The 13,797-nt window shown below is 48.9% G+C and overlaps 1 protein-coding gene and 1 long non-coding RNA gene across 4 annotated transcripts in view; one reads left to right on the top strand and one right to left on the bottom strand.

The window, feature by feature from the left end:
- The first annotated feature begins 1,022 nt into the window (after positions 1–1,022).
- Positions 1,023–13,797, top strand: part of USP10 (ubiquitin specific peptidase 10) — a 66,257-nt gene continuing 53,482 nt past the window's right edge. For 2 of the 3 annotated variants that reach the window (XM_084959410.1, XM_021093724.2), the window contains exon 1: positions 1,023–1,159. Coding sequence is in view for 2 of the 3 variants with exons in the window: in XM_021093724.2 (XP_020949383.2) it covers positions 1,139–1,159 (21 nt within the window). In the remaining variant the exon portion in view is untranslated. Of the gene's footprint in view, positions 1,160–13,634; positions 13,773–13,797 lie in introns of those variants that run through there. The other variant, XM_021093725.2, reaches the window with a different exon arrangement.
- Positions 3,867–9,719, bottom strand: LOC146402169 (uncharacterized). Its single transcript, XR_014805321.1, has 2 exons — positions 9,587–9,719; positions 3,867–8,760 (listed from the first exon to the last, which is right to left on the bottom strand). It is a non-coding gene; the product is annotated as an uncharacterized LOC146402169 (long non-coding RNA).

Raw genomic sequence — 13,797 nt, 5'->3', positions numbered from 1 at the left:
GAAATTAGAAATTTTATTGGGATTTCCCCGTTGTGGCTCATCGGAAGCGAATCTGACTAGCATCCGTGAGGACTCAGGTTCGATCCCTGGCCTCGATCAGAAGGTTAAGGATCCAGCGTTGCCGTGAGCTGTGGTGTAGGTCGCAGATGCAGCTCACATCTGGCGGGGCTGTGTCTGTGGCTGTGGCTACAGCTCCGATTTGACCTCTAGACTGAGAACCTCCATATGCTGTGGATGCGGCCGTAAAAAAAAAAAAAAAAAAAAATTAGTTTCACTCACAGGTAAGGAAACCAAAGGTTTAGGAATGGGAATTAACTCGCCTGAATCACTCAGCTCGAGAGGGTCAAAGCCGGTGGCGGTAAACTGCGTGGTCAGGTAGGGGTCACTGTTTCTTGAGTCAATGACCCGAAACTGGTCTGTCTGGATACTTGCACGTATGTGTGTGATGGGTGACACTTAGTGCTCACTATTTGTCAGGCCTCAATCATAGGCGCTTTTATGTGTCCGTCCTTTTTTTTTTTTTTTTTTTTTAAATCTCTAAATATATTCTCCCATGCCTATGGCACCTCAGTGTTTGGGTAATGAACGAAAAGTGAATAAGTGAATGAATGGACGGATGTGACCGCCGTAAGCCGAGACTACTCTGAGGTCTTCGGCCCTCAAGTCGGGGACCCGGGCCCAGGGAGGCCCTAGGCTTTGGCGGCGGGGGCCGAGGTCCGGCCGCGGCACTCGGGCTCCGGCCCTCCTCGCCCGCGCAGCACCCAGGTGGCCTCCGGGCAGGTGAGCAACCCAGGCCGACTGGGCGCTTTGGCGTAGTCAGCTCTGCCCGCTAGGGTTTTCTCTTCCCGCCGCGCGGCCCGCCCCGGAGCTCCCGGTCCGCCGCTGACCCGCCGGCCTCCGCGGAGGTGCGCGGGCCCCGAGTCCACCCGGGCCGGGTTCCCGCGTTGCACGCCCACCTGTCGGCCGCGCATGCGCAGCGCGCGCCCGGCGCGCCGCCTCCCCGCGCCCCGCGGCGCGCGGTCAGTGCGCAGGCGCGGCGGCGGATGCGAGTGTGTATGTGCGGGCGAGAAGATGGCGGCGGCGGGGGAAGCAGCGTGAGGACTCGGACGGGCGCCGAGGCTCATTGAAACGGGCCGCCATGGCCCTCCGCAACCCGCAGGTAGCCGCTGGCCGGCGCTCTCGGCTGGAAGGCGTCCCGAGCGGCGGGCGGGCCGGCCCCGGGGCTGGTGGGCGGGCGCCCGCACCCTGGCCCGAGCGAGCGTGTGGGAGTGGGGGAGGGCGCCGGGACATGCTGCCCGGGACTAGGCCCCGGGCCTCCCGCCGCCTCCGCGCCTCGGCCGCCGGCAGCCCGGCCGGCCCGGCGCCGGAGCCCGCCGGGCCCCCGCCTTGGGGGAGCGGCGAGGAGGGGGCGCCGGGGCCCGCCTGGAGCGGGCGTGGGGGGCGCGAAGGGGTTAACCTCGGGGCTGGCCCGCGGGCCGAGCCGGCGGTGCAGCCGGGGCCCTCGTCGCCCGGAAAGGCAGCCTGGGGCCTCGGGAGGCCCCCGAGGCGGCAGAACCTTCCACGCCCTCAGCTCGCTTCTCGGCCCGGAGCGAATCACCAAGATTTGGGGGTGGCCGGATTTCCCCTGTGCCCCCCAGGGTTGCTTTCGCAGCTTGATCAACCCCTGGGTGTGTATGGGGGGGCTTGTCGGTTTTCTGGCTTTTTAGATTCAAGTCACTAAGAAGCAGCTTAAGGTTACAGTTGCAAAGAAACTCGAAATAACTCGCCAGGACCGCACTTTGACTTGCCTTTGAGTGACTTCTTTTGCACGAATCCCTCTCCGCCAAGCTGACACTCCTAACGCACCCTGTCAGAGCCGTGGGTCAGGTTTAGGGGTTGTTTATAATAATCCCGTGGTGGAAAGAAAGAGTAAAACGCCGCTTTCAAAAGGGAGACTTGTGTGTTGAGTTGAACTTTTTTCCCCCTCTCCCACTCCCCGAAATTCAGTGAATTTGAGTAAAAATGGGCATGTGGTATTAACTTGTCCGGCTGGCTGTAGACCGCCGATTTGTCGACTTTTAATCCTAGGAGTTATTGCGAAGTTTCCATCATCTATCTCATTGTGCTTTTGTATTAAATCCGCGAGCATGAAACAAAGTAAGTATTGGAAGGCTGGCGACCAGTAAATCATAACCCTGTATAAGCAAGTGGCTTTTGTTGCCTCTTTGGAAATGGAGTCGATTTTAATAACTTGTAACTGATGCGTGTTGTGGAATTTAAAGTGAGGAAAATTGCAGAAAATTAAATTTTACAGGAACCTGCAGTTTTGTGAAGTTTTTGGCACTTGAGTGTGCTCTCCAACTTGCTGCCTTTAACTTTCTGCACTTGTACATCAACTTTTAAAGTAGTTCTTTGCATAAAAGAAGGGCTTCGTTGCATAAGTTTTTCAAATGTGTAATTGGAAGATTTTTTTTTTTCCCCTTAAGACATTTGGTATTTGCCTTTCTCTTAAAGTAAATAGCTGCAAAATAGGTAAAGGTTCATTATGCACGAATGGGTAATATGATATTCATAGTGATTTTAGAATGGGGAAATCGTGTTTAGGCAGAATTTACTTGCACTTTTTTTTTCCTTTTTGATGGCGCTGGAAGCAGCGGGGCAGTTCCCCCGACAGGGATGGAACCTGTGCCACAGCAGTGACCCAGCTGCTGCAGTGACAAGGCCAGATCCTTAACCCTCTGTGCCACAAGGGAACTCCATCACTTCTGTTAAGCACCAGTTGCAGTGCAAAATTGATTGAAGTGTTAATGAATGGAGATAATCTGTAAACTAGATTGTAGTTTCTTTTGCTTTCATTGTCCTGGTATTTATGTTTGTTTGTTTGTTTTTTGTGATTTCTTGGGCGCTCCCGCAGCTTATGGAGGTTTCCAGGCTAGGGGTCCAATCGGAGCTGTAGCCACCGGCCTGCGCCACAGCCACAGCAACTCGGGATAAGACCCAAGTCTGCGGCTCACAGCTCATGGCAACACTGGATCCTTAACCCACTGAGCAAGGCCAGGGATCAAACCCACAACTGCATGGTTCCTAGTTGGATTCATTAACTACTGCGCCATGACGGGAACTCCAGGTATTTATGTTTTATACAGCAGTATTGCTTGTACACATCTTTCTCGAAAATTGAGTGGCAAAGTAAGGTAAACTTAAATGTTAGCAACACTTTGGGTTTATTCTTTTAAAGTATGATTTAAATACTTTTAAATTCTAGCTTGGAGAAAGTAGGAAAGAGTATAATTTCTTGTATTTCTTTTTTTTTTTTTATTCTTAATTCTTTTTGAAAGAACAGTAGTGAAGGAGTTTCTGTCGTGGCGAGGCAGAAACGAATCCAACTAGGAACCGTGAGGTTGCTGGTTTGATCCCTGGCTTCCCTCAGTTGGTTAAGGGTCCGGTTGCCTTGAGCTGTGGTGTAGGTCGCACGAGGCTTGGATCCCCCATTGCTGTGGCTGTGGTGTAGGCCGGCAGCTCCAGCTCCAGTTGGACCCCCGGCCTGGGAACCTCCATGTGACTCGGGTGCAACCCTAAAAAGACAAAAAAAAAAAAAAAAAAAAAGAGAATAGTAGTGAAAACATCGATAACATGGTTGAATGATTGGATCCTGCTTGAGTCAGGCTGAATATTTTAAAGAATTTATTTTATTCAGTTACCTGCTGTCTGAGGGTCTGCAGCCTTAATGGCCGCGTGTTGATGGAGCACTCAGTCTGTGCACAGCACCATCAGACTGCCGCGTGGTACCTGTTTATGATTGGAGATGACAACCACAAATTAACAGTAGCGGGCCTATTTTAAAATTAGCTTGTTATGGTTAAAACATTTGTATAGGTTATATCCTATTTCTTTTCTTTTCTTTTTTTATTTTTATTTTTTTGGTCTTTTTTTTTTTTTTTTTGGTCTCTTTAGGGCTGCACCCGGGTCACATGGAGGCCAGGGATCGAACCAGTGTCCTCATGGATACTAGTCGGGTTCTAGTCGGGTTCGTTAACCACTGAGCCGTGAGGGGAACTCCTATGCTATTTCTATACTACTGATGGAACTCTGTTGCCTAGGTTGACATGAAACAGTGCAAAACTTGGAAACACTTCTAATGACATTAGCTTTCAACACAGTTTAACAAATACAAACGGTGAACTCTGACAATTGAAGTGAAAGTTCATCTCTAATTATGAATATTTGTTCACAAGGAAACTGGTTAAACGATTTGGGATAATTCATTTGAACTGACCAATTCTGCCTAAACCGGAAGAAATTTCTGTGATCCTTGTGGTTGCTTTTAGTGAAATCCCTACAGTAGTGCTGCGTACACCCTGTTTGGATAGCCTGCGGTTGCTCTGGTCTGTGCTCCCTCTAGGCTCTTCATTACCTTGCAATAATGTGGCCCTACAGTTTACACTGTGAGATTCTTTGTATCCAGTTTACTGCATATGGCAGAGTGTTACTGTATCCTTGTATGTCTTTGTGACTGACAGCCCTATTAGTAATTCTCCAAAAAGATACATTTTATTGGAGTTTCATGGTGAGCAGCTGAAGTAAATGAAATTATTTGAAACATAGGCTATTTGGAGATGGCCCGTTTTCTCTGCGGGGTGACAGCAACATACTGAAACATGTCCTCAGACTAGATGTGCTGTTTGAAGTTTGTGAGTTGACAGTTGCGTCTGGTTTCTGCGGAGCCCCAGCGCAGACGAGCCCTGTCCAGGGCCTCATGCACCCCGTGGAGTCCGTCTTGTTGGGACTACAGAGTACTGACATTACAGTGGTGATAGGTGGACCCGCCTCAGTCTCAATTCCTCTCTAGAGCAAAATTTAGGACGTTTGTTCCAGGGCTGTTTTTAACATGGACCTGGCATGATTCAAATAGTTGTTCACCATAGGGAAACCTAAAGGAGAAGAGAATTACAGAGCTTAATGATTATTTAATGCTAGGCCTGGTGGCACCTTTACTGTGTGTTGTGCTCAGAATGTAGTTGAGAAAAGTTGTGTGGTCTCTGCTTGAGTTAGTTACATTCGAGGTTATTTTTTGTTTTTGTGATTTTACAAATTTCAGACATGCTGGTACTTGCTATTAATGGATCTGGTTTTTCAAGTGGTGCGTTAAAGGACACTTCTTCCTGATAATATGCTAAATATGAAAAGTAGTAGGAAACCCTTGCTTTTGAATTTCTAAATAGGCTGTTACAGTTCTATTTACTGCCACACATGCGAGAATCACTGTGGCACAAAACAGATAAATCTGTTTGCAATGGAATTTACTGGCCTTGGGCCCTTGGATTACTGTCATTTGTCACTTTAGTGCTACTTCAGCAGTGTAAACGTTCATTTCCAAAGACTGACATGTGCTTGGACTGCAGTTTTCCTGTTCATTGAGGTGTCCTCCCAATAGGTCTTTCTGTGGCCGATTCTGTCAACGCAGGCTGGACTAAGGACTCGTGTAGGCACAATAACGGTAGCCTGTGGGGCAGCTTTATAGTTCTGTTTGTTTCAGGGATCAGAAATTGTAGAGTCTGTCATAAACCTAGATGTGGCGTCTTCAGAAAACAGACTTTTCATGAGTGGGCTACTTTCTGTTTGGAAAAGCTTTTCAATCAATACCCCATTTTCAGCAGAAGACCCGAGAAACCAGAAACTGTCTGCCGGTAGCTCCCTTCTGCCCCTTGTCTTGAAGCTCAGGTTGCCCTGCCCTCTCCTGGGAACAGGGAAGGTGAGCTGTAGGGTGGAAGTGTGGTTTGGAGCAGGGAGAGAGGATTAAAGCATGTCTTCCTGGACACTCCTTTCTGCTCAGTTGAGAATTGTGAGGTGACAGCGAGCCTGGAGGGCAGCCCAGTGCCTGCACGAGGCCAGTATGCTGCTCTTGTTCCTCGGGCCCCTCCCTTTTGGGCTTCATCTGCAGCTTTCTTGGTTGCCCTTCTTTTTTTTTTTTTTTTTTTTATAATTTTTTTTTATTTTCCCACTGTACAGCAAGGGGATCAGGTTATCCTTACATGTATACATTACAATTACATTTTTCCCCCCACCCTTTCTTCTGTTGCAACATGAGTATCTAGACATAGTTCTCAATGCTATTCAGCAGGATCTCCTTGTAAATCTATTCTAAGTTGTGTCTGATAAGCCCAAGCTCCCGATCCCTCCCACTCCCTCCCCCTCCCATCAGGCAGCCACAAGTCTCTTCTCCAAGTCCATGATTTTCTTTTCTGAGGAGATGTTCATTTGTGCTGGATATTAGATTCCAGTTAGAAGTGATATCATATGGTATTTGTCTTTGTCTTTCTGGCTCATTTCACTCAGGATGAGATTCTCTAGTTCCATCCATGTTGCTGCAAATGGCATTATGTCATTCTTTTTTATGGCTGAGTAGTATTCCATTGTGTATATATACCACTTCTTCCAAATCTTGGTTGCCCTTCTTTAGATCAATTCTCAGTGTATTTTTCTAGTATCAGTTCAAGGGCCATCTCGTAAGCCTGGATGCATTGTCTGGTTTAGTAGTCTCACAAGTAGTGCATTAGAAATGAAAGTCATCTCCCCCCCACTTCTAGGGCTGCACCCATGGCATATGGAGGTTCCCAGGCTAGGGGTCGAATCAGCGCTGCAGCAGCCGGCCTAGACCACAGCTCATGGCAACGCCGGATCCTTAACCCACTGAGCAAGGCCAGGGATCTTACCTGCATCCCCACGGATACTGATTGGGCTTGTTACCGCTGAGCCACGACGGGAACTCCTGAAAGTGCCTCCTGATAGAAAGGCTGGTGTTCCCTCTCTTGTGCCTTGGGTACCTGATTTTTATATATAGCTGTCTGCCTTTCTCTCTGGTGGTGGTGCAGTTTTGTTTCTCCATTGTGCTTGTTTTATGAAAAAGTGCTGCTTTTCATCTAAGTATATTAGAGGCAGACATTCGGCATGCCCTTGTTCTTTTCTGGCAAAGTAGTCTTAAAAGTTTCAAAAGATTGATCACGTCAGCTCCAAACTAAGATTCTCATTGGAGCTACTGTGAAAAAAAGGTTAAATGTTAATTTAATAATACTAGAGAAGTCAGGTATGCCCTGATGCAAGAAACTGAATGTAGGAAAAAACTCCCATCTAAGACACACGGAACACAGGGGTTCACGTTAGAGACCTGTGATTGTGGATGTGCTGGCTGGGGTGAGAGAATGTGCCCCCCCCCCCATCGAGCTTAGTTAGATGTGATCCACTGGTTGAACTGGAAGTGGTGGGGTGATGGCTTTTCAGACCATTTTCTCAGCTTACTCTCCTCATTTGCAAAATTAGAAGTTAACCGTTATTGTGAGTACAACTGGAAGGTGCTCATTTTTATTTTATTTTAAAAAATTTTTTATTTTTTTGCTTTTTAGGGCCGCACCTGCAGCACATGGAGGTTCCCAGGCTAGGGGCTGAATCGGAGCTATAGCTGCCAGGCTACACCACAGCCACAGCAACACAGGATCCGAGCTGCACCTGCGACCTACACCACAGCTCACAGCAACACCAGCTCCTTAACCCACTGAGCAAGGCCAGGGATTGAACCCACAACCTCATGGTTCCTAGTCGGATTTATTAGCCCCTGAGCCACAACGGGAACCCCAGATTTTTTTTTTTTTTTTTTTTTGCTATTTCTAGGGCCGCTTCCGCGGCATGTGGAGGTTCCCAGGCTAAGGGTCTAATCATCACAGCTGTAGCTAGGGCCTATGCCAGAGCCACAGCAACTGTGGATGCGAGCTGCATCTGCAGCCCACACCACAGCTCACGGCAATGCCGGATCCTTAACCTACCGAGCAAGGCCAGGGATCGAACCCGCAACCTCATGGTTCCTAGTCGGATTCGTTAACCATTGAGCCATGACGGGAACTCCCAGATTTTTTTTTTTTTTATTATAGTTGATTTACAATGTTTTGTCAACTTCTGCTGTACAGCAAGGTGACCCAGCTGTGTGTGTGTGTGTGTGTATGTATATTCTTTTCCTCACATCATTCTCCATCACGTTCTGTCACAAGTGACTGGATATAGTTCCTGTGCTGTACAGCGGGATCTCATTGCCTATTCATTCCAGAGGCACTAGTTTGCATCTACTAACCCCACACTCCCAGTCCATCCCACTCCCTCGTCCTGGGCAACCACACATCTGTTCTCCATGCCCATGAGTTTGTTTCTTTTCTTTAGATAGGTTCATCTGTGCCGTATATAAGTGATATACATGATCTCATATGGTATTTGTCTTTCTCTTTCTGACTTACTTCACTTAATATGAGATTCTCTGGTTCCATCCAGGTTGCTGCAAATGGCATGATTTCCTTCTTTTTTCTGGCTGAGTAATATTCCAAGTGTAGATATACTGCGTCTTCTTAATCCATTCACCTGCCCATGGGCATCGGGGCAGAGCACGTTTATCACAGAGCACGAAGTGTTGCAGTAATCAACATGTGGACAGTGTGGAGGGTATGAAGTGCACAGTTTATAAAGTGCTGTGGCTTGTTCCAGCTTTACAGCGACTCTGTAATGTATTGTTACTGTCACTATTTTACAGATGAATAAACTGAGACGTAGGGAGGTTGTGGGAGTTGCGGTTGTAGCTCAGCAGAAATGAATCTGACCAGTATCCATGAGGATGCGGCTTTGACCCCTGGCCTCACTAAGGATCTGGCGTTGCCGTGAATTGAGGTATAGTTTGCAAACGAGGCTCAGATCTGGCGTGGCTGTGGCTGTGGTGTAGGCTGGTAGCTACAGCTCTAATTCGACCTCCAACCTGGGAACCTCCATATTCCCTGGGTGCAGCCCTAAAAAGATGAAGAAAACAATGCCCTCCCCCCCAAAAAAACCCAGAGGTGGTGACTTAAAGTCACGTGGCTGTGAAGTCAGGAACTTGAGAGTAGGTCTTGGCAGTCCCCTTGCCTTTTCTGCTTTGCTGGGCCAACAGAGTCGTGGTCCACGCAGTGGCTTCCCATGGGAGCTCCTCGGCGAATGTTTACGGAATGGCCGAATGAGCAGAATAGAGGTTTAAATGTTCAAAGACATCGTTACTAATTACTGAGTGCTACTAATCTGTTACTAATTGTTAGTTAACGAAATTTTGTGTGGAATGCGTTTTGGTAAAAGTTCTGACTGGTTTTATTTTATCTTTATTTTTTGTCTTTAGGGCTGCACCCACGGCATATGGAGGTTCCCAGGCTCGGGGTGGAATCGGAGCTGCAGCTGGCAGCCACAGCCACAGCCACAACTTAGTATCCAAGCCCAGTCTGCGACCTACACCACGGCTCATGGCAACACCGGATCTTTAACCCACTGAGCAAGGCCAGGGATTGAAACTGCATCCTTGTGGATGCTAGTCAGGTGGTAGTCAGGTTTGTCACCACTTAGCCACGCTGGGAACTCCTGATGGGTTTTATTTTTAAATACAAAATAAAGACTTGGAGTTTCTGGAGTTCCCACTCTGGCTCAGCGGGTTAAGAACCCAACTAGTATCCATGAAGATGTGGGTTCGGTCACTGCCCTCACTCAGTGGGTTGAGGATCTAGTGTTGCTGCAAGCTGTGGTGTAGGCCAACAGCTTGCAGCTCCGATTCCACCCCCGGCCTGGTGATGGCTCCCAACTAACTTTTTCTTTTCTTTTTTAAAGGAAATGGTACTTTGATGACATTCAACCTGTTAATTATAGCAGCTGTGCTGTTTTCTATATTGTAAAAAAAAAAAAAAAAAAAAGTCTGATTCAAATTCAGATTCTTGTCTTTTGGTCAGCTCTTCCTTAGAGGAGATTGCTGAGAGGATTAACCTTTAGTTGGGGAGATTGGTAGGATAGTCCTCAGCCCTAGGAATAGTGTGGAATTGGGTGTGAACCTGGGCTTTCCTCTGTCTTCTCCAAAATCAGGCTTTTGGCACTTCTCCTTTTGTTTTTTTGTTTTTTGTCTTTGGTCCTTTTAGGGCCACACCTGTGGCATATGGAGGGTCCCAGGCTAGGGGTCTAATCAGAGCTGAAGCTGCTGGCCTACACCACAGCCACGGCAGTGCCAGATCCACGCCATGTCCGAGACCTACACCACAATTTACGGCAATGCCGGATCCTCAACCCAGTGAGCAAGGCCAGGAATCGAACCTACAACCTCATGGTTCCTAGTCGGATTTGTTAACCACTGTGCCATGACGGGAACTCCGCCCTTTTGTTTTTTATCAGATACTGTAATGGCCAAGGGAAACAAGCAAGCAAAAAAGCCAAACCCCAAACTCTCCTACTCCTTGCCTCAGATCCCTTCCCCCAGAAGCTGTACTCAACCACTACTAATAAAATGGCAAAATAAGGTCTTCGAAGGGTAGCATTCCGTGTCCTTTGGAATTAATTTGTGGGCTATCAGACAACTCATTCAGAACTACATATAGAGGATTATATATCTTTTGTGATTGTTCAAAAAAAGAATTTTAGTGGCCAGGCATTAGCAATATAGAGCTGAAAAGAGAGGTTCTGTGCTTTAAAGTTCACAGAGTAGTCTGGCGGGGGGGACAGGCTCACTGGTAAATTCTGTTTTAGGGTCGTGGTTCCTGTGCCAAGCGTGAACAGTGTCGTCGAGAACTTTCATTCATTCATTCAGCAAGTAGCTGTTGAATGGCTACCGCGTACCAGGCACTGAGTCTGGCGTGGAGAGCAGAAACAGGCATTGTCCCTCCTTCCAGGGCGCTTGCTGTCGAGTCAGATAGGCACAGTAAGGCGCGTGTCATCCCAGACTGAGGACCGTCCAGAAGGAAGGGCGCGCACACAGCCTGTGCCCAGCCTGTGCGCCGACTCCGTGGCTGGAGCCGGGTGTGGGCCGCCCGGGAGACTCAGAGAAGGCTCAGGGTGGAGGTGGGGGATGGCCACCTCCCCTTGGGGAAGCGTGGAAGGGGACGTGTTGCCCTTGGAGCTCAGACTCTGCCTGCCCTGCAGACCCGAGCCCAGCAGGGGAAGCTTGGGCGGGTGCGGCGGAGCTGGGGTAAAGTGGCATGGTCCCGGAGATACTTAGATTGAAAAGAGGAGTGCCAGGGACGCTGGGGAGATGGCTCTTCTAGGAAAGGGGACATTTGGGCAGAGGAGCACAAGAACATGGTGTGTGGGGGACACGGGCCGAGGGACAAAGTCTCCCAGCCTGCAGCCTGTTTGGGAACCTGAGCTCGATGAGTGACTGCTTGATGTATAGGATGAAGCAGGGTTCAGGAGTCAGGAGCGCTGAAGGGCCTTGATAGTCCAGCCGCAGATGGTGTTTGGTCTTGTGAGCAGGTGGTGTCTGGGAAGCCGCGGCTTGGTGTCCCTCCCCGTGTTAGCACTGCTGAGTGCAGCCGTGCTGCGGGGCCCTGATGGGGGTCCTACACGGCTTGGCACGGGTTTCACGCTTCCGGCTCTTGTCCAGAGCTGAGGATGGCCTCTCTGCTCGCCTTAGCACCCCAAGCATCTTAAACCCCAGACTTTGAGCGGGAAGGGAGGAAGCAGGACATGCTTTTGGGGTCATCTGAGGTGGATTAACGCAAGGCAGATAGCCCTTGAGTGTCCTTAGGTGTGATTGGATAGAGTCGTTGGGGCAAGTCGTTTGGGACGTGATTCCCTTTATTTTTTAGGGCGAGGCGCCTTTAAACACAAGCTTCGTCCCTTTATTATACTCCTAGAAAAGAGAAAATACTAAGAAAAACATTACCTGTGATCTCTCATGACTCTGAGGTAACGTGTTAATATTCTGAAATACTTCCTTTTGGGGCTTTTTGTAGTAAATTTTAGACATTTGGGGTCATTTTATTTATATATTTTTGGCTGGGCCCATGGCATGTGGAAGTTCCCAGGCCGGGGATCACCTGTGCCTCAGCGTTGACCTGAGCCACAGCAGTGACAAGGCCCAGGCCTTAGCCTGCCTGCTGTGACAGATGCCTGTCTAGTAGTGTTTCTGAAGCTGTGCTCCTTGGCCATGGTCCTCTTTCATCTGAACCACCTGGTGCCCTGATGGCCCTGCAGACACACTAAGTGGGGTCTCTAACTAGGCCCCCAAACCTCAGCTCTCTCAGGTCCCTCAGCCCAAGCAGGTGTCCGAGCCTCCACACAGCTTTTCCCCTTAACCCACTGAGCACCTCCTTTGAATAGGATTAATTAAATCATATTTTGGACATTTCAAAACTTTTCCAGTCTAGGTTAGGTCTGAACAGAAACAAAAGATACAGGCTTGGAAGTTCCCATTGTGGCTCAGTGGTAACGAGCCCAACTAAAATCCATGAGATTGCGGGTTCGATCCCTGCCCCCGCTCAGTGGGTTAAGGATCTGGCGTTGCCGTGAGCTGTGGTGTGGGTCACTGACTCGCCTCAGACCTGTGTTGCTGTGGCTGTGGTGTAGGCCGGCAGCTGCAGCTCTGATTCGACCGGAGTGAACCATGGGAATACAACCAACTGAGGAGTCTTCAAATGTTGCCACTTTGAGGACCCTGGGGCACTGGGTCTTCAGAATGAGAGTTCAGTTTTGCTTGAAGTTCATTCACCAACTGATTGACTAATTCCTTCTCAACATTTATCCTGTTTTTGCTGAGCCCTGTGTTGGGGTTTGTGGATTGCAAAACACCATTACACAAAATCTGTAAGTACAAATAGCCTCTTCCCCAAAGCCATGAGAAACTGCTGCACTCCCAGTCCTGAAACAGGACCCTAGTGGGGGCTGGGGAGCAGCGCAGAATCCACCAAAGCTCCCTGTACCCGTGATCATCTGATGCCCCCGAGCGCTGGAATGAGCTTCCTAGGTCGCCTCGAGGCCTGGCTGTGGTCAGGACGTCCTTGGGGATGTGTGCACCAGCAATAAGCCAGTTTGCTTCAGAAATTCCTGCTGCCTTTTTTTGTTACTGGTCATGGGTTTGTCAGTTTAGGGTATTCTTGTCTCCAGTTTTTCATGAACTGGTGCTAAAATAATCACTCTTGGTTGCATCTTGGTTCTCATGAATCCTTGGCTTTTCCATGCCATTCTGCACAGTGTGTGGGGGGGTGCCAGCAGCATGAACTTTTTCGTCTATGACAGGGTTTTGTTCCATGAGAAAGAAATGAGATAGCTTTTTAAAACTTTTTTTTTTTTCTAACAAAGGACTATTATGTGAACAGGTTTAATGTAACATGAAATGCCAAAGATTAGAACCATTAATAAAGTGTCTAATTCTTATTTCAACTTAAAAAATATAAAAAATCTTAAAAAAAAAAACCAAACCCGTTTTCCTCTGTTTTGGCTGGAAGCTCGCCTGGCTGTAACTTGAACTTCACACACAGTGACATTGTAGCAATATCCTCGCCATGACTAGTCCTGGACGCAGAGTTGCCCGAGTTCAGTTTGGAAAGAGTTTACCTCTCACCCCATGACACACGTTGAACAAGTGAGTTTGTTCTTTTTAAGGGAGACAGGAAGGAAGATAGGTTGCCATTTTGTTGCTCTGCTCTTGATTTCTTTTTGGGTGGGAACAGATCCGAGTTGACCTCCTCCCACCATGTGCCCAGTGAGCTTGGTGGGCCCCGTAGACTTGGACTCTGCAGGTGCCCTGCTTTTCTGCTACTGTCAGCCAGCCTTTCCCTGCCGCCTGCCGCCTGCCAGCCCCGATGGGCCAAGTGCCAAGGTGGTGAAAGGAAGGCATGGGCCTGCTGGACGGAGGGGGCAGCACCCAGACAGTCGTCTAGCTGGAGTCTGGCGGGTGCACTCAGGTGGGAGCCGAGGGGCCCCAGAGCAGCCTGGCCGCCCTGCTCCTCCAGGGCCCGCCTTCCCTGTGCCGCAGGTCGATGGTGAGTTAACCTGACAGAAGGAGCA

This window comes from Sus scrofa, chromosome 6 (assembly GCF_054392235.1).
Source record: "Sus scrofa isolate SSC_HxYL_T2T_F1_AM1 chromosome 6, Sscrofa_HxYL_maternal_Yorkshire_Landrace_v2.0, whole genome shotgun sequence".
NCBI lineage: Eukaryota > Metazoa > Chordata > Mammalia > Artiodactyla > Suidae > Sus > Sus scrofa.
This window is presented reverse-complemented; position numbering and strand designations above follow the sequence as displayed.